The sequence below is a fragment of the Seriola dumerili genome, unplaced genomic scaffold, assembly GCF_002260705.1.
Source record: "Seriola dumerili isolate Sdu_G_001 unplaced genomic scaffold, Sdu_1.0 BDQW01000050.1, whole genome shotgun sequence".
NCBI classification, from domain to species: Eukaryota; Metazoa; Chordata; class Actinopteri; order Carangiformes; family Carangidae; genus Seriola; species Seriola dumerili.
In genome coordinates this window covers 2,616,329-2,638,258 of record NW_019174305.1, presented here as the reverse complement: position 1 = coordinate 2,638,258, position 21,930 = coordinate 2,616,329, and the positions used below count along the sequence as shown (strand labels likewise).

Here is a 21,930-nt window from a genome sequence, read left to right as displayed (position 1 = left end):
ATATACGGCAGCTGACCACAAGTGTGTTGAACGAAACCCAATCTAAGACTCCTTATATTGTTAGTGATGCAAGCAGGGTAACTGAAGCCAGTGAGTTAGACTGTAGTTTCAGTGCAAGGACATTTTCTTCAGTGTGAATAAAGCAACAACTTCCTGTTAGCCAAATTTTAAGCAAGAACAGACGCAAACAAGCATCTCTTTGCTGCATTAGAAGCGTGACTGCCATGGAGGGCGCCATTCAGCTCAGCAGCCAAAAGCAGCGGTGATGATGAGGCTGTGCTAAAGGAAAAGGGGCAAACACTGAGCCACTTACAAACTCTGCACATCACAGCAAGCGGTTCTTCATAGGAAGAAGACAAGAGGAGGAGGAGGAGGAGGAGGAGGAGGAGGGGGTTGTGAGAGATAGAACAGGAGCGGATTGGACAGAAAAAGTTGGATTAAAGGAGTTTCTCAGGCAGGGAAGCATCCTCATTTCAAATCTCTGGGCTTAAACAACTCATGATGCTCTTACGGCTTTTCATAAGGTCATTTTAGCAGCATTATGTATTTATTCATAAGTCATACGTGTCACTATGTAGTAGGTTGTAGAGGGGAAAAACTGAAAGAAGACAGGAGTGAAAAATGAGCAATCATAAAGGAATAATGTCAGAAATTATAACATCATGGTAAAACACCTGAAAGACAGCAAAAAATATGGACACGTACACACTACATGTATATAGCATGGACACAAATGTATGTTTTTGTCTTTCACTCAAACTCACACAGACACTCTCTCTCAGATTTACCAACCTGAAGTCCTCAGAGCCCAGCACCTCGGTGTAGTACATGACTTTACACTTGTGCGAGGAGACCTGCAGGGTGGCCAGCACGTCGTCCACTCGGGGCAGGTTGGTGGCCGAGCAGGCCGGCATGTTGTGGAACTTCCACTGGAGGATGTAAAAGCCTGGCCATCGCGTTATGTGGGAGCCCTGAGGAGAGGATGCCAACAGTGTTAATGACTGACAAGCAAAAACAAAACGATGGAAAATATATTTGAAAAAATATTATGTTATTCATGATCCTGGATCCTCACCTGCACGCTCTCTCCCTCCTTGCAGGTGAGTGGGGACTCCACCATGCTGTAGTCTTGCCCCAGCGTCCATGACTTGTCGATAAGCTGGACGTTGTTGCCACCCGGAGAGGTGATGCCATGGGCTCCCAGGGGGTCTTTACGTGGCGGCTGGGGGGCCCGCTTGGAGTGATAGATGTTGAAAACGACGTCGCCTTTGCACACGTCAAAGTCCCAGGTGATGACTGAGGAGGCGTCAATGATTTCTATCAGCAGCTGGTTAGAAGAGAGAGAAGAGGGAAGGAAGACAGAAACGGTAACTAAGAGATGTTCCAGGAGAGAAAGACAAGATCTAAACAACAGTAAAGAGAAACATTTTCTCTTTAGCTCTTGTTCTCTTATTTTTCTTTACACACATCTTTTCTTTGACAGGAATAATGCCAACGCACTATGGCAACCTTGCACTCTGTATTACTGTCATTCATAAAAGTGCTCAGGTATACTTGAAGAAATTAACTTCATACTGTTTTATTCTTTTCATGTTACTCCATTTTTAAGTACCGGGAAATGAGGGAAAGAGGGAAAACAGTGAGAAAGCAGTGAACATCCATTCGTGATGGTTGCAGGCTTATTACCATGAAATCAAAACTTGCTTCCAGAAGGGTGATTATACATTATATGTGACGACGCATCTCTCCCTATGGTATAAATTATGTAACGTTACAGTAACATTTGCATTTGGTCCACATCTGAATTCAGAAACTATCAAGAAGTCATCTACAAGTTACAACCACTAGGTGGCAGAACTTTCAACAAAACTTCCATCAAAGACACCAGGCAGCTCTCTGTTCTCCTGCCCTACATTCATGTAAAACATCACCACATACTTATCATCTTTACCTCCCACTTTGGTGCACTGTGTTCAGCCTCACCTCATGTGGAGCTCCCTTGAAGATGCTGGCGCTCTGGTAGATTGTCTCCGTCCACAGGCGGACATCCTCGTTCTCGAGCTCCTCAGCTGTACGGTACATCGACTTGGGAACCAGGCCGCCTTCGGGTACCTCACACTGTAGAGAAAAAGCATGTGCACGAATGCGAATTGGGTCAGTAAAGGAGAGCACAGTGTGGGTGGTGTCGTGTCCCAGAAAGTTCAGAATTAAATAATTTTCTCAAAATACAACCTACAAGTTTAAATCTTCATCAGATACTCACCATACACTCTCCTCCCAGGAAGTCAGGGATGATCTCCTTGTCGATGTAGTCTACCAGACCTCCAGGACCCTGGTAGTCATTGCCTGCATAGATGAGGAACTTTTTGCGGGTGTTTTCATCAATGAATGGACTCACCTATGGCCAGTGGTAGAAGTGGATATGGGTCAGTAACATTAAAATGGCTGGATCCTAAATATTACAGGGCAAAAATATATGAATTTACTGTAATAACAAGAGCAGAATAGACTGTGTGTGTTTTGTGTGGTTAAAAACAGAGTTAGCAGTTTGTAAAGCTTGTGTATGCTCACTGAGACACAGAGAGAGTTTATTTTTAAGGCAATAGGGATTGTTATAGTGTGCTGTGATATGATGACGTTTATGATGTTCTGCACGTATGAAAATGTGGATGGACCACATTTTACTGTCAGAGGAGGGAAATGTAATGTTCGAGCCAGTGCGTGTCCCTCCTGGTTCTCACCAGTGTCCAGAGGACAGGGAAGACCCTGGGCGCTCTCAGGATAAGCAGCCGTCCCAGAGTCTCTGGGTAGTTGGCCTCCACAACCTCGATGATCCTCAGCAGCGCCTTGACTCCTGGTCGCCACAAGTGACGCATGTTCAGCCCCTCCAGATCTACCAGACACGTCCAACAACTACAGAAGAGGAAGCGAGAGAAGTGTGGACAAATGCACGCCACAAACACATACACAAACACACACACACAACTGGGCTACAGCCTCTGTCTGACCATGTAGCACCTGTCACCTTGAAGTGAAGCTTAAGTGGTGAAGGCAAAACTTGCTAATTCTGGACCTCATCACATCTTCCCTTTCACTCTATCTGCTCTGGCTGAGAGCTGTGACGTGACAGCAATTCATAGTTCACATGCCTTCCTGCGTGGCTCTTATCCCAGCCACTTCCTCCTGTTTGAAAGGGCTAACAGATGACAGATTCCATCTCGGTTCACTCTCTCCCACTCTGTCCTTCGCCATCTGAATCAGTGCACTCAGAAACGAGCCGCATGCATTCTTTCCATTTTGGAGCTGATAATACTCCTCTGGACTCACTGTGTGCGTGCGTGCGTGCGTGCGTGCGTGTGCATGCGTGTGCATGTGTGTGCACCTGTGTCCAGGCAACAACTGCTGAACTGAATCCAAATAGCTTAAGTGCTGCTTTGTGATAACAAAAAAAAAAAAAACACTTAAAGCTTTTCATATTTTACTGAGAAATTAGCTTTGATCTATTGCTACAACTGATGATTATTTTTATTATTGATTGTTAGATAGACATTTTCTTTGGTTTATCATCGTTGATTAATTGTCACTTTGTTCTCTCTGTCTTGTCTGACACACTGGCCTCTGTGAATCATTTGTTCCTTCCAGTACATTTGCTTATTTTTACACTTGTTCCAATTAGTTCTCTTTACTTCCCTCTGCCTTTTTATTACAGCCTCAAGAGCAAAACACAATAATACTGAATTTATTTTAGATTATTAAATGTCAAAAAATAGTTCCCAGGGCCCCAGATGTCTCCAAATAGCTCGTTTTGTCCAACCCACAGTTCAAAAATCTAAAACTATTCAGTTGCGAATCCACAAATCTGAGAAAGTGGAATTAAAGAGTGTTGACATTTTTTGATTGATAAATGTCTTCACTGATTAACAGATTAGGAAAATTACTGCTTCATTTTCAGTCTATCCACTGAACCGCCTTCTCTCTCCAGTATTGAAGGTTTACCTGATGGGTCGACCAAACACCTTGGTGTTCTCCTCACAGCGTCTCAGACCCTCCTCATTGATAGACAGCACCTAAAATGACACAATAGGAACTCAGCTCACACAACCAGCGACTTCCAGTGATTGCAGCATTATAAATAAGCACACTATTTATACACGTCCTATACTGTATACATCCTGGTGTTAATGCACTCGTCAGGACATGCCACTGCACATTAATTCCCTAACCTGTAATCCAACCACCAACTGCCTGACCTATAAATGTTTTGACCCACATTGATACATGCAAACTTGAAGTGTGCTGCAGCTTGTGTCACGTACATGTCTGAGGAGAGACTCCTCTCCGAGAGCGCGGACCAGCCCTTTAGTGTCCATCTGGCCCAGCCTCAGGATGTACAAAGGACGACCATCTAGAGGAATAAAACAAATATTTACATGATCCATCACACTGTTTACATTCTGCAAGCCCGCGTGTTAAGTGGAAGGGTCTGCACTGCCTTCTTTGCCTGTGTGTTCTTCTGTTGTGTAAGACAATAAGCGACTGTGTATACTGAGAAATGCTTTCATGTTCTGTCCTGTTGATCCCATGTAAATACTTGTGGAGAGAATGAAATGAGAAGATTAACTGTTCACTGATGTGGGAACATAAAAGCCACTTAAATTTGATTTTATTTAGTCAACAGTCACCCTCTGTTGTAAATAAGGAATCCACAGCATATATCCAAATGAAGAATATGACTGTGTGTGAGTATGTGTAAGCTATTTGGGTAACCAAGTAGTGCCGGCAAATTGGTCTAATGTTTAATTCATGTCCATGGCTGAAGGCTGTGGGTTACTAAGAATTACTTTGGTGCGTGTGTGCGCGTGTGTGTGTGTGTGTGTGTGTGTGTGTGTGTGTGTGTGTGTGTGTGTGTGTGTGTGTGTGTGTGCGTGTGTGTGTGTAACTTAAGAACGTAATAAACTGGAGAACTGAGATCTTCCTCTAGTTAACGGCACAAGCATAGCAATCTCCAAGATGGCCTACATAAATCAAAAGTGCACATGTTGGCAGCATGTTAACTTGTTCACCTGTCATTGAGTGTGGCTGCAGATGCAAACCTACCTCTGTCGTGGTGGTGCCAGCCCCCAGTGTAGTAGTCCTGGAGGACCTGCGGTGAACTCCAGGTCTCCAGCAGGTAGTCCACCTGGTGCTGCTTCCTCCAGGTCAGCGACTGACACAGGATCTCACGGGCCTTGTCCATGTTGAAGTCCCTGGCCCGCAAGAAACGCAAAATGTGCTCGTCCTTAGGGATCTGAGCGGTAAGGGGAGAGCGTTAAATAAAAGAAAATACAACAAAAGAACAAAACCTGTCATAACCTTTACAACACTACCAATGTCACTGTCAGTTTGTAAAAAGTAGCTGGTAGCAATCAGTCTAAGATATGACACAAAATCTGAAACAACCGAATCTTTGTGTTGTATAGCTCTGCAGATCTCCCTGATAATGATCAAATTTGGCGCTGGAAAAATTGTGCATCACCTTCCCCTTGTGCGTCTCCTGCAGCCATTTGCGAAGTCTGATCAGACAGCTTTCCTGCATGGGGGTCAGGTCGCCTAGGTAACGTTTGATATAGTCTGCATCCAGCTTGTCTGCAAGGCAAAAATATAACATCTCAAATTAAAATAATCCAGGCAAACATCAATGTGTCACCACTGTCAAATAATGTGGCACACACCCTTAATGAAACTAAAACCAAATAATATCCTGTTGTTTCTGTGCCCATTTCTTTAAACACTGTTTTATTGTTTACTCTTTTTGCTTTGTTACAAAGGTCGCTGTAAGTATACAACAAGTGCTGGCATCCATTTTTCTATCATTTGTAGGAACAGACCTTCAGGTGTACCAGCCAGAATCTCAGTTAGGCTGTCTGCCTGAAGCACGCTGCTGTCTTGCTTGGCGTCCTCAGAGTTGTCGTCCCTGGCGTTGGCAGGCAGTGGAATAGAAACGGCGGGTGTCACCACGAGCTTTGGGAGGTCAGGTGGGCTGGTGGAGAGGCTGGTTGGCCTGGGGGGAGGCAGGGAAAGGGATGAGGGAGTCCAGCGGGGTACCCGGGTGATCCCCTCTTCTTCTAGCTCCCTCAGGTAGTACTCGATGATTTCTTTCCCCTGTGAGGAACAGAAGTGAAGAAAAGAGGTGTGAGAATCATGGCGAGCGAAGCAGAACAGGCTGTGAATTCAAGGAAATGTGTTTTAACAGAGAAATTTGGAATACAGATAAACAGTGCTCATGATACTGTATCTTCATTGTACTTTATTCAATCTAGGTGATGGAAGCGGAGGAAGAAAATTAAAGGAACACGTTCAACATGGCCCACGTCCATCCTAAATGAAGGTGGATGACTCACTGGGTCCATAATAGAAGACCCCTGTCCACTCTAAGAGATTATGCAAGCTTATTTCTGCAGTTACAGCATGAACAGGACTGACTGACTCATGCTCCAGAAACCTCTTAACACCAGATTTCACATAATAATTATCCATGCAACACCCATCATGCTGCACTTCACAACCAATAATCTGATGTTAACTCATGTTTCTGTGCATACAGAGGAAGTACATAGGAATATGTACATGTCATTATTAGATGCAACAACTCTCTCACACACACACACACACACCTTGTTGATACTGCTGGCATACTGCTTCATAGCAATCTTCTCCACTGTGCTCTCAAAGCCAAAGAATGACTTGATGTCCAGGCTGGCGGTCTGCTCAAAGCACGTCCAGTCCTCATTCTCTGGGTGAACCTGTACCAACACATACAAGCACATACTGTATTTTATACTGTATACACATGCAGTAACAAGATGGCCACGTCACTATGGCAACCACACACCCAGCTTCACTAGATGATGACGCACGCAGAGAGCAATTTTCACACTGTGCACTGTCAAGTAGGGGTGTGTGCGTGTGTGCGTGCGTGCGTGTCAGTCTGTCCATATAAAATTAGCCAGCTCTTTACACATCATCAGTTTGGAGTGATGTAAAGGTTATGGAAGGCAAATCTCAAACACAGAACAGAGTCACTTTCAGACAAAACTGAAGGAGCTCATCAGTGACCTGCACTGTAAAGCACGATTACAGCTGATTCTAGCACTGCTGTGGCAGCTCTGCGGGGGTGGGGGCTGACATGAAAATAAAACAACACAAGAACACTGTCATTGTCATTTTGGTATATTCTATGCATAAAAAAATAGTGAAATCCATGTTAAAGCCAATGTGCTGGTAGCTTCATTACCCCTGGCTACCAAAATATTTCAGCTTTAGCCAGGTCCATTAGCTCCATGTAACAGAGCTGTCCATCCTGGTCACTGTTAGCACACAATAAGAACCTAAAATTAGCACACTAGCTGGTTAGAGGCTAATACAGTGTGCTTGACCTCATTAACTCAGAGCACATCCATTCATGAATAGGCAGATCTGCAGGCAGTGCACAGAAGTGGAGCTGGTAGAAAAAAGGAAGACATGCTGGTTTCAGATCAGTATTTGAGAGCATTCAGCCAGAGCGTAGAGGACTGAATAATTCACAGAGATATGAGCTACGAGAGCTGGCAGTATGCTCAGTGCTGGTTTAAACATGGCTTTTTCTGTGAGGAAGCAGGGCAGAGATTATAGGAAGCACAAACATTAACATGGGTGTGCTGGCCACAGCTTTCCATTTAGAAGCCAAACAACAGCTTCAACCAGCGTGCGAGTGTTTGCTCGATAGATAAGTGACTCTGTACAACACAGCGGGTTAAAGCATGTCACATAAACAACCAGGATCAAGGTTTGATTCCCGCTCTGGCGCCACCTGTGCTAAAAATATACACACTCGTGTGTTATAAGCTGCTTTTCATTAACAACACAGCGGTGTGTGTATGCAACTGACCGAATAGCAGCAGGTCTCATGGATGATGACCCTGTTGGAGAAGGTCTCATTATGAGACTCAATGTGCAGTGTCCTCTCCTTTCGGTTCAGTGTGTTTTTCTGGATGAAGTACACGTAGTCCACACCCGCAATCTGGAAACCACACACACCAACACACAACAACTTACATTACAAGAAACTAAACTGACATGAGACACCACATTAAAACGTAACGTCGCAGCTGAAAATTAACACATCCAAAATCATTATATTGTTGAAAAATTTGTAAACAAATGAAAACAAACTATTTAATCCTCTCAAGCAATGAGGAGGAGCTGGCAAAAATCATAATAAGTCACATTCACAACACATTAACTGCAGATCTGATGAAGAACATACCCTTTTGAGCAGGCGTGGGGCATCCACATCCAGGGCGCAGCGGCGCTCGATCCTGTGGGTGGATTCGTCTTCGCTGGTCTCCTCATTCACCACGTCACTCGCCACAAACATGGGGATGAGGTGACAGGTGGGGAATCTGCGCTCATAGGCCTGAAAGAGGAAAGAGGAACATAAAAATCAGTTAACACAGTGGTTTTCACTCCGAGAAGAAATCTTTTTGGGTTTCAAGTTTCATTCTGGAGAATAAAGGAGAAAGTTCCGTCTTCCGTTATCGTGAAACAAGATGTTTGTATCAGTGTATTAATGACTGTAGTTGAACGGGTTTTAGATAAAGCAAGTGACAAAATGTTTCAATCTTTTCTTCAAAGAAAATGCTTGAGTCTAAACAAAACTGAACTGTGTAACTAACATCATATAGCTGTTGATGTCCCATTAAAAAAACCATACACTTTCAAATTTTAAAGGCTTTTTCTGAAGGGAGTTAAGTTTTTTAAACTGCATCATAATCATAGTATTCTTGTGTAGGGCTCTTTTCAGTATTTGGAAAAACTTTTATTTAGAAACACTACACTAATGTTTAGTTTGATAAATATGACTGAAAGGCTCAGGATAAATTCAGCTTTGTTTAAAAAAAAATACCACACAGCTATAATGGGTCTTGAAGTGCCAGCTTATATAAAATTCATTAGAAAAAAAAGTTAAAAACGCAAGTACCAAGAGAATCACTCTGCGCAGCAAACCAGTGAGGTCAAACAAAAGCTCCGATCCAAACTTCTCACTTGAGTTAAGCCACAGCAGAAGTATTTTTTCATTCCTTTACAACAAAGGGCTCAACACACAATAACAGGCTTTGTGCCCTGGGGCAACACTGCAAATTATGTGTTCTCATAAAATGGAAAACATAGGCAAACTCAGCACTTGTACAGAGGCCAGCCAGTGGTTATGCAACTAGGCTGTGGCTGGCACAATGTGCAGCAGCAGCGCCCATTTCTTCCTTCTTTTGATGCCACCGTTCTCCTATCTTGGATCTGACTGGCGTGGCTGCATAACTGGCAAGTCTAAACAGAGTTATGTTCATGATAAAAGTTAGTCATAACACTGAGCTCGTCTGAGACTCTTATGTCATGTATCCTTGCTGAATAAACAAACAGGATATTTCCTCTTGAGTAACTTGAGTCTCCAGAATATGTAGGTATGCATTTATCTATGAGTGAATAAGCAAATGAGAGGAGGAAAGAGATTATTCAAAAAAAAAAAAAAGGATCGGGAAGCAAAGACGGACACAAACAGAGACACATCAGTACATCTCTTCTTCCTTGGACAAGATGTACTGTAGGAAATGCCACATAGCAAAACTATCAGCTGCAGATCTTGCACTTCTTCAACAGGGACACAGACTGGAAATATGCAGTATGCCTGACAATAACAGTGCCAGCTGAGATTTAAGCGTGAGCAACGGCGGGGACAGGCTGTGCAAGAAAGAGCAGTGCCTCTCACAAGACTTTTGAGGTTAGCGGAGTTAGTGTCAGCTGAGCCTTGCTGATAAAGGCGCTGTGTTCTGTGGCGAACAGGACCATCCATGTCCTTGAGGGCCCTTTGAAAACCACGAGAACAGGAGATCAGTGTGAAATAAGATGGGGCTCAACATTCAACAAATCCGAAAACAAAATCGAAGTTAGATGTCCTTAACCAGAGCCATGTGAAATGACTGATCCGTCTGCATGTTACGATTAATGAAAGCTTTTAATCTTTATTACTCGTTCAAACAAAATTGCCTCGTTCAGAACATTTCCACACAAACAAACAAACAACGTTTAGCATGTTGAGCAGCAGCAGCCATTGTTTTGTGTCCGAATAGGGAGTCAGTGGGGTTCAGCTGCTCCTGGCATACCGCTGCCAGGGCTACTGAACCACTCAGCTGCCTACTGTCCACTGACTGAGTGAATTCTGTGCTCTGTTTTTCAGCCCTGATGCTCTGGAACACTGGGTGCAGGCTTTGTACTGCTGTCAGCACAATGGCACTGACTGTAAACATTAGTTTCGCCCATTAAAAACAACCATGCGTCAACAAAAACTCAACCACAAATGCCACGTCCCGTCAAAAACACTACGACACGTCACTCAAACAATAGGCTTGCATACTGTTCAAAACACAGGCTTTACTTTAGAGTCGTAATGACCCTCTAAGAGGAACAAAAAACCATCACCAGAGCCTTGTTCTGCTTCATGAAAAAAAAAAAAAAACAGATGAAACTAAACAAACGGTTTTTATCTGGGCCTTGAGCACAGAAAACAGCCTGACTGTTTTGGTATTAAAAACAGGAAATGGGAAGATCATGATTCCAAGTTATTCTTGAAAAAGGAAATGTAAGGGCATGCTGCTAGGTTTTTCAAAGGAAACCAGACCTAATCTGACCACATCTGATCATCTGATCATCTGACTTGATCACACTCTTACCAATAAAGTTGTATTACACTGAATATTTTGATCATTATGTGAACAAAACATTGATAAACAAAGTTTAACTGTGAATGAATTGTTTGTCTGAGGCTTTTTAAATATCCATTGCAATTAGGGAAGTAGTATCCATACATACAATAAATGACTTTTATACAACATACGATACTAATATTGAAGACAACCTACAATAATTGAAAAATAATGTCCATTTGCAAATATACACTACTCAATCATACAGATTTTGTCACATCAATCTCTGAAATTCGTCTCCTTTTTTTAACCCAAGGAACCAAGGGTCAAGGTCTACCAGTATATTAGTGGCTGTTTGCATAAGTTAGTTAACAAACGTTGAAGCTAGTCTTTCCAGGGTGTGTCAACGCACCTCTAACAGGATTGTGAATACATTCGTGTCCTTTGACGCTCTATAGAGAACCTCATTCAGTCATCCATCATGTTATGGAGTGTTCTGCAGGCATGACTTACCATACACAGATAAACACGGGTAAAATAACACTGAGACAATATCTAGGTCATCTGGCATTGAGTTAATTACTTAAGTCTATATTGACCTACACTTCCACACTGTTTGCTGTCTCTTCATTATTTCCTCCTCTTCCCCACTATTAAAGAGAGAACTGGTACTGATAACTTGGAAGGCAGGATACAGCCCTCGAACCTGTTGTTGAATCTATTGAATTCAACACCAGATAATGGATCCAACATTACGAGACAGGTGCACCAAAAAAACAAAAAGCTATAGCTTCACAACAATAAGCTGTACACCTGACACCTGACTCTGATAATCTATTCACTTCTATCTTACATTTAAACCAGATTTCCATGAAATTTCTCAGTGGGCAACCAAAGCAGCAGTTTGAAAACAAACGTTTCTGTTTATACACGACACCACCCTTTCATTTAGTCTTTGGGATCAGGAACAGGCATTGATGACACATCAACCCAAACAGCCATGGAAACCAAGCTCCACTACAGTAAATATTCATTTGTCCCTTGCTTCAACTCTTTCCTGGAACACTTCAGCACAAAGACAATAAAAAAATATAGCAAAACAAAACCGATCCCAGTTTCCAGTCCAGCTCAAAAACCAGTGCATGTCTAAGAAAGACCGGGAGAACATCGTCTTACAGTTGCTATGGTGATAGGACGTGTTCGGACACACCTCAACTGGCCAAGCCGTGAGTAATGGTTTCTGGAATGTGGCTGGAGAGTTTGTGCTTTCCAGGGGCGCATGAGAGAAAATATAAAAACAATACATGATTCCTTAAACCCTTCCTGCACACGGAGGAAACATTTTCCCTGGAACAACAGGCAGAGTGCATAAGGACATGGGTTTGGAAAATAAGATCTGTTCTGCTCAGGAGGGAGATTCAGGAAATCCAGTAGTTCCGAGGGATACATAACACACTTAAGGACCACAAAGGGCTGTGTGGTATTTGTATACGTGTATAACGTACTACAGGGCAAGAAGACAAGAGTACTGGCAGGCAGCCCAGCCATTATCTGGTTTGACCTTCTGGCATTAAAAAAAACTAACTTAAATATAGCTACAAACACAGTCCAAACAAATACAGGAAAAGGTGCTCTCTACATAACAAGTTTTTTTTTCATCTTATTATTTTAAGTTTGAGTGTCATACCTCTACAGCAGCAGTAAATCAACCTTCAGCTATTTTTACGATCAATTAATTATTAAAAACATTTTTCTAGGAGAAATGTCAAAAATTCTCTAGTTCCAGCTTCTCAGCTTCTCTTCCAGGATTTTTTGCTTCTACCTCTTTTATATCATTCTAAAATTAGTATCTTTTGGTTTGGGACTATTGGCTTCTTTGGGTTTAATAGACCAACCAGTTAATTGATGACTATGAAAATAATTGTTAGTTGCAGCCCAAACATCAGGGTATCATCAGATTGATGCAAAAATCATTTAAAGCTAATACTAACTAACTAATCATGCCATAAAACAGTCTTAAAATCCAAAATATTGCCACACTGCTGATTTGAATGAGCTCGTACGGATCTACAATCTCAGGGTTCTTATCCATCTTGAGCTAATTAAATTAGCTTAACCTTTACCACAGGAGTGATTACTTGATCACGAGTGGACGCAGTTGGAAGCAGTGTTTCTGTGTTTTTGCAGCGGCAGACCGCTGTTGCAAAATTATAGCCGACGCCACGATATCATGAAGCTGCAATTACACAACTCAGCAGAGGACTTTTAAATTGAAATGATGGATACAGGAGGTAGAGTGTTCCAATATGTCAAGTTTTATACAGCCTTCACAACTTCAGAGAAACAACCATGGACAAAGTGTCACAAAGACTTATCAGTTTTTTTATTTTGTTTCTTTTGACTGGACTATTCTCTGTCGCTGCCAAACAATATATGGCTTTAAAAAACCTTTAGTTCCACTTCCTGGGTGTGTTACATCTTAGATAAGACCATTTGCTTAAGCAGTCAATCCTGAAAGTGAGAGAAGGGTCAGTCTGCTGGGGGTAAGATGAAAATCCTTGGTCTGTAGGTCCCCTGGGTGCAACACACTGACCGGAGAACACCTCCAACTTCCTCAGTAGCAGTGTCACATCTCTGGAGCTTATGAAAATGGTTGCGTAATAGAGACGACAGCCGCCCAGAGGTCAACCTCTGCTATTTTTATCAGCTGGCTTTTCTGGTGGCTGGGAAAATGGGAACATTTTGGTCGTGGGCACTTTTAAGATTAAGATACTTGATGAGGACAGTTTTGAGATGAAGTGTAAACACACAAAGTATGCAGAGGCCTGAGAAGCAGCAGTTGATATGGCTGCATTTTGTAAGTACTCAGAGGAAATTCACAGGAAGAAAAGTGACTAACGGCAGTGCTCTATAAGAAAAGAGTTGAAATGTTCTATTCAAGGGTTCATTCATACCAATGTATAAATAGCAAACTACGTCTGGTGTTTCTCTAGAAACAAAAAAAAAGTCAGAATGACTTACACATTTGGATTCAGTCATAAACCAGCTGCATACACACACTGTAGAGTACACAAATATTTATCAGCATGAATCAGCAAGTGCAGACTGAGACACTAAGTATTTCCGTCTATCATTTAGCATCTTTCAGTCACACATTCAGTCACTGATAAATAAGGCCCACAGACAACTAACAACAGGCTGCAGTATCGGGAGTGCCGTCACACCTCAGTCTTTCTCTGAAGCTGTTCTCCAATGTTTCCTCTTAAAGGACCCAATACAAATTGTATATTGACTACACAGCACCCTTGACATCAGATGCAAACAAAACAGTGCTTGAGTGAGCGCCAGTGGCAGCAGTGTGACGTCATTTAGCCAATGCTTAGTGGCAAAAAATCATTACGAGTTCCCACCCACCACCGCGCACAGTCCTGGGACCTGAACAGTTGAGGACGTCATTACAGAGGTTGAGATCACACGCTAGCCCAGTCACATATTTGTACTTTTGTTGTTGTCCACCTTGTGCACGCCAATGATTAATTGGCCCCACTGGGTCGCATTTGATGTTGCTTGCAACAATTAGGATGCTGTCTGGTGGACAACTGGGGTCACAAAAACATTCGAGACTATTCGGCCTACAGATTAGTGATTCACTTCTTGCTATAACTGGCCACCAGTAGGACAACAAATGACAGATGATGTCACATTCATTGATGAGCCTGGTTGTTGCAGCGACACGACTCTTCACGACACTTCTGAAAATAATGGTCCTGATGCACAAAACCTTGCCGGCATCTTTTTATATAATTTGAGGTGAAGAGGTAGCAGAGAATGAGCTATAGAGAACGGCATATGGAGAGGAAAATTCCTCCTGGTTTTCATTTCTGAGAGCTAAGCTATAAACTCCAAACTAGGTCATTGACGAGGACGGGGGGAGAGCAGGAGCAAGGTTACTGAGAAGAGAGCTTAAAAATTCTGGGTTTCTGACTCAAGTGTGAAGGGAAAGTGTGAAAAAAATAACACTGCTTACAATATCTTTATACATGAGAACTGGCAGGTTTCAACTGAGACAGGCTGTTCTGGTTTATCAGGGTACTGGTGATGATCGAGAGGAATGAAACAGTCTCATCCTTAGTGGTATAATAATGACACCAAAAGAAAAATCACAATTTAAAAGAAAAAAAATACACAGCACACTCCAGTCCGAGGAAATTGGGTATTTGAATAATAATGAAACATTTTACTTGACGTAAATTACGGCTTGCCTTTTTGTTCATTGTCACTTAATACATTTTTGGACTGTAAAATTCTTAACTTTGATTAAATAACGCAATTATCCTTGTCATATGATACAAACAATGTTGGAGGGGCCTTGGTTTTGTCCGAAAGGGTTTTGAAAGAGACAAGTTTCACTATGACTCATCATTTCATCCAATGTGTACAGACTGAGTATTTGAATAGGGAGATGCTCATGTGAGCCAAAGTGGGTGAAACCACTCTTTGGAAAAGATCCTGTAATGTATCAAGAACTTTTATGTTTCTGTTCTCCACAGCAGGGCCAACCAGTTAAACAGCTTTATACTGCAGCCGGCTGTGTTGGTGTACTCCTAATACTATTCTATTTGTAGAGTGCTTAACAACTTAAACAGACGTAAATGTTTTGATCCGCTGTCATACCTAAAGAGCGAGAACTCAAGATATAGGTTAGTGTGATGAAAAAGGTTCATCATGGAAAATCAAGGGTGATCACAACACCACTGAAAGACAGGCAAGCATACATAAGTTTCTCCACCCATCAGGTCCAAAAGCATCTGAGCTTAGGTGTAGACTGGATGTGGGGTAGGAGAGAGAACAATCTCCTGATTGAAAAGATGCAACAATAGAGCCTTTGGTCTCCGCATGCCATACCACCCACTTCTCTCCTTCCACTGATCTCACTGCTACAGTGTGCATTGTAATGGCAGAACTGCCTGGAACGGCCAAGTCAGAGAGAGGAGGGGGGCAATCTGCCAAGTACACAGACCTTATATACAGTGCATTCAGAAAGTATTCAGACCCATTAACTTTTTTCACACTCTGTTATGTTGCTGCCTTATGCTAGAATCATTTAAATTCATTCTTCCCTCATCAATCTACACTCAGTACACCATAATAACAAAGTGTAAACATGATTTCAGAAAACTGAAACATCACACTGACATAACTATGACACTTGAAATTTAGCTCAGGTCATCTCTGAGATGTTTCACCTGTGGTAAATTCAATTGATTGGACATGATTTAGAAGGCACACACCTGTCTATAGACGGTCTCACAGCTGACAATGCATATCAGAGCAAAAACAAAGCCATGAGGAGAAGTAACTGCCTGCAGAGCTCAGAGACAGAGTTGTGTTGATTCTCTGGTCTCAGGAAACCAAGATTGAACTGGCCTCAATTCTAAGCATCATGTCTGGAGGAAACCAGGCACAGCCCATCACAACAAGACAACAGGGACAGTGGTCAGGGTAGACGGAAAGCTGAACAGATTAAAGTACAGAGATAACCTTAATGAAAACTCGGTCCAGAGCACTTAGGACCTCAGACTGAGCCGAAGATTCACCTTCCAACAGGACAACGACCCTAAGCAAACAGCCAAGACAACGCAGAAGCAGCTTAGGGACGACTCTGTGAATATCCTTGAGCAACCCATTCAGGGCTCTCACTTGAACACAGATGGCTGATGCCCATCCAACTTGACAGAGCTTTGTCAATTTGCTTTGTCATTATGGGGTATTGAGTATAGATTGATGAGAGAAAAAAAGGATTAGAAATGCCTGCAACATAACAACATGTTGTTTTTTTTTGTTTTGTTTTTTTTTTTTTTTTTTTAAAGTGAAGTGGTCTGAATACTTTCTGAATGCACTGTAAATGTCATGTCCTAAATTTTTGGTCAGCCATGCAATATGCTAAACTGTAGTGCTGGATTATGCATGCATGACTGGATATGTATGCACCAGGGAACAGAAAGCAGCAGGATGGCCATCTGTTGGCCATCAAAAAGTCACCACAATGAGAACAAGAAATGCTGACTATACACATTTCTGCTGGTGTAAGGCTTATTGAGACACTACACTGTCAAAGTAAGCTTTACTCTGTCAGCGCATTAAAAAACAGAGAAACAGCTGGGATAATCATGCTCCAAAGTGATGCAATGGACCAATTTCTGAGGACGCATTTTGGAGGGAGTTAGTTGAAGAATAACTTACAAAACATAGCATACCACAAGGATCTTACTGAATTCTGATTTTAAAGGGAAATTAAACGACACAAGTGTTACTACACAGTGTAAGTGACTGGGTGTTCTGTGTCCTTACACCCTTAGTAACAGATTTTTCATCACTGCCTGTTCTCTACACAGGACCAAACCTCTGCATATACAACTACTCCTCATGAGCAACAAGTTACAGGAAATTGCAGCATTATTGACTTGCTGCTTTACAGTAAAGAGAGGTGCTGGCACATCTTATTCACTGCCTGCTCTGCCACCACTTTACAAGATTCAGTTATCTTATCAACTGTGATGAACCTCTTATTGAACGGTTACGGTAAAAAAAAAAAAAAAAAAAAACTGCTGGAGCTTCCCCAGCATCTGATTTCTTTCAGCTGACAGCTGAAGGGAGAGGGGGGGGTCAGAGTGACTGGTCATTTCTGATCACTGATGCTGGACTGTTGTGTCCATGAGCGAGTATGGGGCGTAAGTGACAATGAATACAAGTATGAAGAGAAAAGAAACAGATATGTAACAGGGAAGGATAATAAAGCTGTACGTGAGTTGTATCACAAATCTGACTGACTGAGTGATACATTTTCTGCCATTAATTGCGCTCAAAAATAGGTCATTCTAGCCTTGCTGCTCATTTCACCTACTTTAGCTTTAACCAGCCCAAAACACAAACACATCTTGGTAGAAAAACATGGTGACAAACATACACATACATGCAAAGACTGTCACAATATACTGTATACAATTTCTTTTCATGTCACGTAGCTGCCGCATAGATGTGAGTCACTACCCACTGTCACACTGTAGCACGATTGCAGTGTAAAATACGCTAAAGGGTCATTGGGAGAGAGTATGTGTGTACACATTCATCTGTGTCTGGCAGAGCGAAGCAGAGTGGGGGAGGGGAGCTATTGGGGCAGCATCTCGACCTTGCTGCAGCAAAGAGGGTGAATGAGTGTCCTGGCGATCAGTGAATGAAATCAGCTCCAGAATTTTCTCATAGGCTCCCACAGTCACGTGGTGGTGGAGGTACGGTCCTCTATTTGAAGCAGCACGCTGGACGATAAGCTCCTCTCCCCCTCCTCTCTTTTTGGCAAACAGCATCTAGCCGAGTAAGTGAATTAGACGCTGCAGGCAAAGCTCTGACAGGCTCATTGAGAAGAGTGGATGGGAATTCTCTGAATCAGAACAGACAGGTGCAATGCTGAGAAACGATAATGAGAAAAGCATACATAAACAGCTAAATCAGCAAACATTTCACTGGAGCAGGCATACTAAATTTCACCCCTGAAGAGCTTTGCCTGAATAACTAATATGAATGAAGTGGAATCAGGTTTCATTCTATTTGTCTGTGCTCTTTCTCAATGGACCACAATGACAAAAAACGACTAACAATAAGATGACCCAATTTCTCTGAAGGAGAATTTTTGCTTGTTTAAGTTCACACTTCTAGACCTGAGACCATTAAGTGATATATGAGTGACAGACAAGCCAGCAGCTCACTGACAGATTACAACAATAGAGTAAGGCCTGCGATAATTTGCCGCGAGAGAATTGGGCTGCAAAAGCCTTAACCAAACCTGGCCAGAAGTGGGTCAGGACATGGTGGGACAGGACGTCATCCTGGCATAGCTGATTTACACTGAGCCAGGCTAGACACAGGGAAGGGGGACAGCAGGATGAGCCATGTTTAGAAACACTGTCTGGCAGTAAACAGGCACAAAAACAATGTGCTGGCGGTCTGACACTTGGAAAAACATGCTAGTGATGACCTACATGTGGACAGATATAGGAGGCACAAGGAGCTCAAAGTAGTTCACGATGCAAAAGATGACAAAATTAACACACTGTAGAGGACTGGAGTTCCTGACTGCTGCAGCAAATATTATATATATATATATATACATATATATATTAAGAGAGTTGTGAGCAGAGCATTGATTTGCTTTTCTTTGACCCACTCACAAACACATTGACAATCTGTCACAAACGACTGGCCATCAGGAGCATGGTGGGCCGGTGGACCGTCAAAAATATCCTTCAAGTTTTTTTTTTTTTACTGTCCCTGTCTGTCTCTTTACTGGCGCTCTCTGTGTGCCTGGGTGTGCCTGGGTGTGCATGAGAGCGTGCTGCATGCATGTGCCAGGACATGGCCACTCATGATTTATTATTTGTTCACCACAATGTGAAGCAGTGGAGCTGCATTTATTGTTCAGTAATTTATTTGTCAAAAAAATACTTGGTAATTAAAATGTTTGCAGTGAAACATCTTATATATGGTATGATTTAATAATCAGTGTAATAAAGCTATTGTTGCTATGCTACTGTTAACAGTAGCATGTTAACATGAACCTTCACCACATCAGCTAACATAAGATCAGAATCTAATTCTGTGTGAAACACAGTCTTTGCTCTTTGTAGCATGAAGTGAGCTGTGATATTTTAAACAGCTGGAATTTGGTGCTGTTATCTCACCAACCTATTTCTATTTTGCATGAGGGATTGGCTCTGAAACATTTCCTGTAGTCCCCCATGATCCAGTGTGAAAGCTACTCTCACATGGCGTGTTGGCAGAGGATGACACATGAACCAGTTTTTGAGAGAGAGAGAGCGAGAGAGAGCGAGAGAGAGCGAGAGAGAGAGAGAGAGACTGTAGAGAAAAAGACTATCTAAAACACACTATCGCTAGCACACCATCAATAGAAGTCAAATGCGGAGCTATTAATATGTTTGCCATGATTCGACACAGAGGTGGAGTTAAACACAGTAACAACAGTTCAAAGATGAGCCCCCCCTGCCAACTATCACAGGTGTCCGTGTGAAGAGGACTCATCTGATTAGTCTGGCCAAGCGATGTTCAAACACTTTAAATGAGCTGCAGTGCTGGTTCATTCACCTGACAAAACACTGTACATACGCAATAAGAAGAGAGGACACCTGAACTGAGCTCGACAATTAAGCAATTAATTTTAGTAATACACTGAGGTTTAATGAGCCTTTGGTAACCACTTGTTAAAGAGCAAACAACAGGTTCCAGTCTGCCTTTGTAAAAGGATATGTCTGAGAAGGAGGTGGAGCAGTGCACTCACTCACCCTTTGCTTTCAACTGAGTTAAACAGTGTGTGGGCCCCACGTAAAGGGAAAGTGAAATTCAGAGAATTTGATGTTGCACGTTTGTAGGCCAGAGGCTAATGTATAGGCTGACATAACTTAGCCTAACACATTCTGGTTCGCTCTGCCTCTCATTCTCTTCCCTTCTGCATGTCTCCTAGTGGCATTTCCATTTAGACCTGCGAGTTCTAGTGAACACAGCCCTGTTTCCTCATCTTTTAGCCAATTCCTTTTAATAGTGTTCTTGACACATCTCTGATTACTATTTCAAGACAATTCAGTTTGCTCGTGAAACTCAAGTCTGTTGCCATACAAACATTTAGTATCTTAAGTCTATGTATTTCGCTTGTGTTTCTGCCACTGATAAAAAGGATTCAGTCACAAAGAAGAAAACGTCCCCCGACGTTGATGGTGCCTACAAGTTCAGCAAGCATTACCCTAGCATGGCACATCCTGTTCCTTCCTCTGTAGAAACTCTACTGGGACAGGGGCAGGACCAAAGCGCTTAGTCCTTGTGGATTAGGTACGGACCCATACGTTTCCATGGAGCAGTTTAGGCTTTGACTCACTTAATACCCTCTCGCTGTAGCATTTGTTCTAATCTGAGAGTTGAGGCTTTAGGAATAGTTATTGTCTTTTATGCTCAACTGTAACAAAAAGCATTAAGTTATTTACTATTCCAGGGTCAGCCAAGTTTTTATTCCTCTTGTGGCCACTGAAGTCATTCTTCATCATTGGATGTGTGCCAGATGCAACTCTCCCTTCAGGCCTGAAACAACAGCGAGAGGGGTATTGTGTTGTGCTTTGGACATTCCTGTGACTCCCCGCGGATAGAACAGAGGCTCTGAGACTGGACTGCTGCGATAACAGCAGCAACAGCAGCATTTCCTGTTATTGATATGTGGTAGCAGACTCAAGGGACCGCTGTGGCTGAAGAAAAAAAACAAAAAAACAAACTACTGCTGTACTTCCTTACTTCAGTGATACACCCTAACCCTAAAAAAAAAGTAACCAACTTTATGGAGTGATAAAAGGCTATCAAGGTCAAAACTAATACATAAGGGTGACTGTGTGCTTTTGGGCAGCTCAAACAAACCCAGTCAGCTGTTGTTGGCACACAGCAACCAATAGGCACAGCTTCCAGAGTATTGCTGACTGAATTTACTTATCTTACTTACAGTACATCTCCAAAGGAGGTTTCCTATTAGGGTACATACTAAAGGTGCCGTGGTGTGTGTTTCACTCTGGCGCCATTCTAATCTCATCAGTACTTTCAGGAGCTGGTGTCTGTGACATGCAATCCTCAACATCGTTTATGCGATTAATCCCTTACAGGAACATTACTGCAGAATTTTCAGTTGTGTCAAGTCTAGTCCTGTCAGGTTTACTTGTACAGCTCTTAATTACTGTTGCAATCTCAAAGTGCTCACCAAGCCAAAGTCAAATTAAGTAAAAGGACAACACCCAACAATACATAATGTTCCATTAACAGTATGTTTTAAATGTATTTTCTTGGTATTGATGACCGGATTTTGGAACACAGGTGACTTCATTCTTAACGACAAAACGTGATTACCATAAACTCAGAGTTATACTGGTAGACTCTTATCTAGAGCAGGTATATCTAGAAAAGAAACACAAATTGTAAAAACATCAGATTGGACTTCCTGCCAATTCATGAGAGGAGTGTCAAATCTGCCAAAAAAACAGGAACACTGAGAAAAGCATGTTCAAAGCTTGGTACAGTAACTGCTGCAGAACAAAAACAGCTGAAGGGGATCTGAGATCCAGGCCTGTCTTATGCAACACTACATTCAAGCCACAGTGTTAGCCAGAGGTTGAAA

At 42.3% G+C, this 21,930-nt stretch overlaps 1 protein-coding gene across 3 annotated transcripts in view; it reads right to left on the bottom strand.

Moving 5' to 3' along the window:
• LOC111217909 (SEC14-like protein 1) overlaps positions 1-21,930 on the bottom strand; it is a 31,465-nt gene that overhangs the window by 4,931 nt on the left and 4,604 nt on the right. For 2 of the 3 annotated variants that reach the window (XM_022739936.1, XM_022739938.1), the window contains 14 exons: positions 8,285-8,434; positions 7,907-8,038; positions 6,654-6,782; positions 5,868-6,141; positions 5,516-5,625; positions 5,098-5,287; positions 4,317-4,405; positions 3,997-4,067; positions 2,742-2,913; positions 2,264-2,398; positions 1,984-2,118; positions 1,076-1,327; positions 793-971; positions 314-340 (listed from right to left, as the gene is read on the bottom strand). In XM_022739936.1, coding sequence (XP_022595657.1) covers positions 314-340; positions 793-971; positions 1,076-1,327; positions 1,984-2,118; positions 2,264-2,398; positions 2,742-2,913; positions 3,997-4,067; positions 4,317-4,405; positions 5,098-5,287; positions 5,516-5,625; positions 5,868-6,141; positions 6,654-6,782; positions 7,907-8,038; positions 8,285-8,434 — 2,045 coding nt within the window. The remainder of the gene's footprint in view (positions 1-313; positions 341-792; positions 972-1,075; positions 1,328-1,983; positions 2,119-2,263; positions 2,399-2,741; positions 2,914-3,996; positions 4,068-4,316; positions 4,406-5,097; positions 5,288-5,515; positions 5,626-5,867; positions 6,142-6,653; positions 6,783-7,906; positions 8,039-8,284; positions 8,435-21,930) is intronic. The other variant, XM_022739937.1, reaches the window with a different exon arrangement.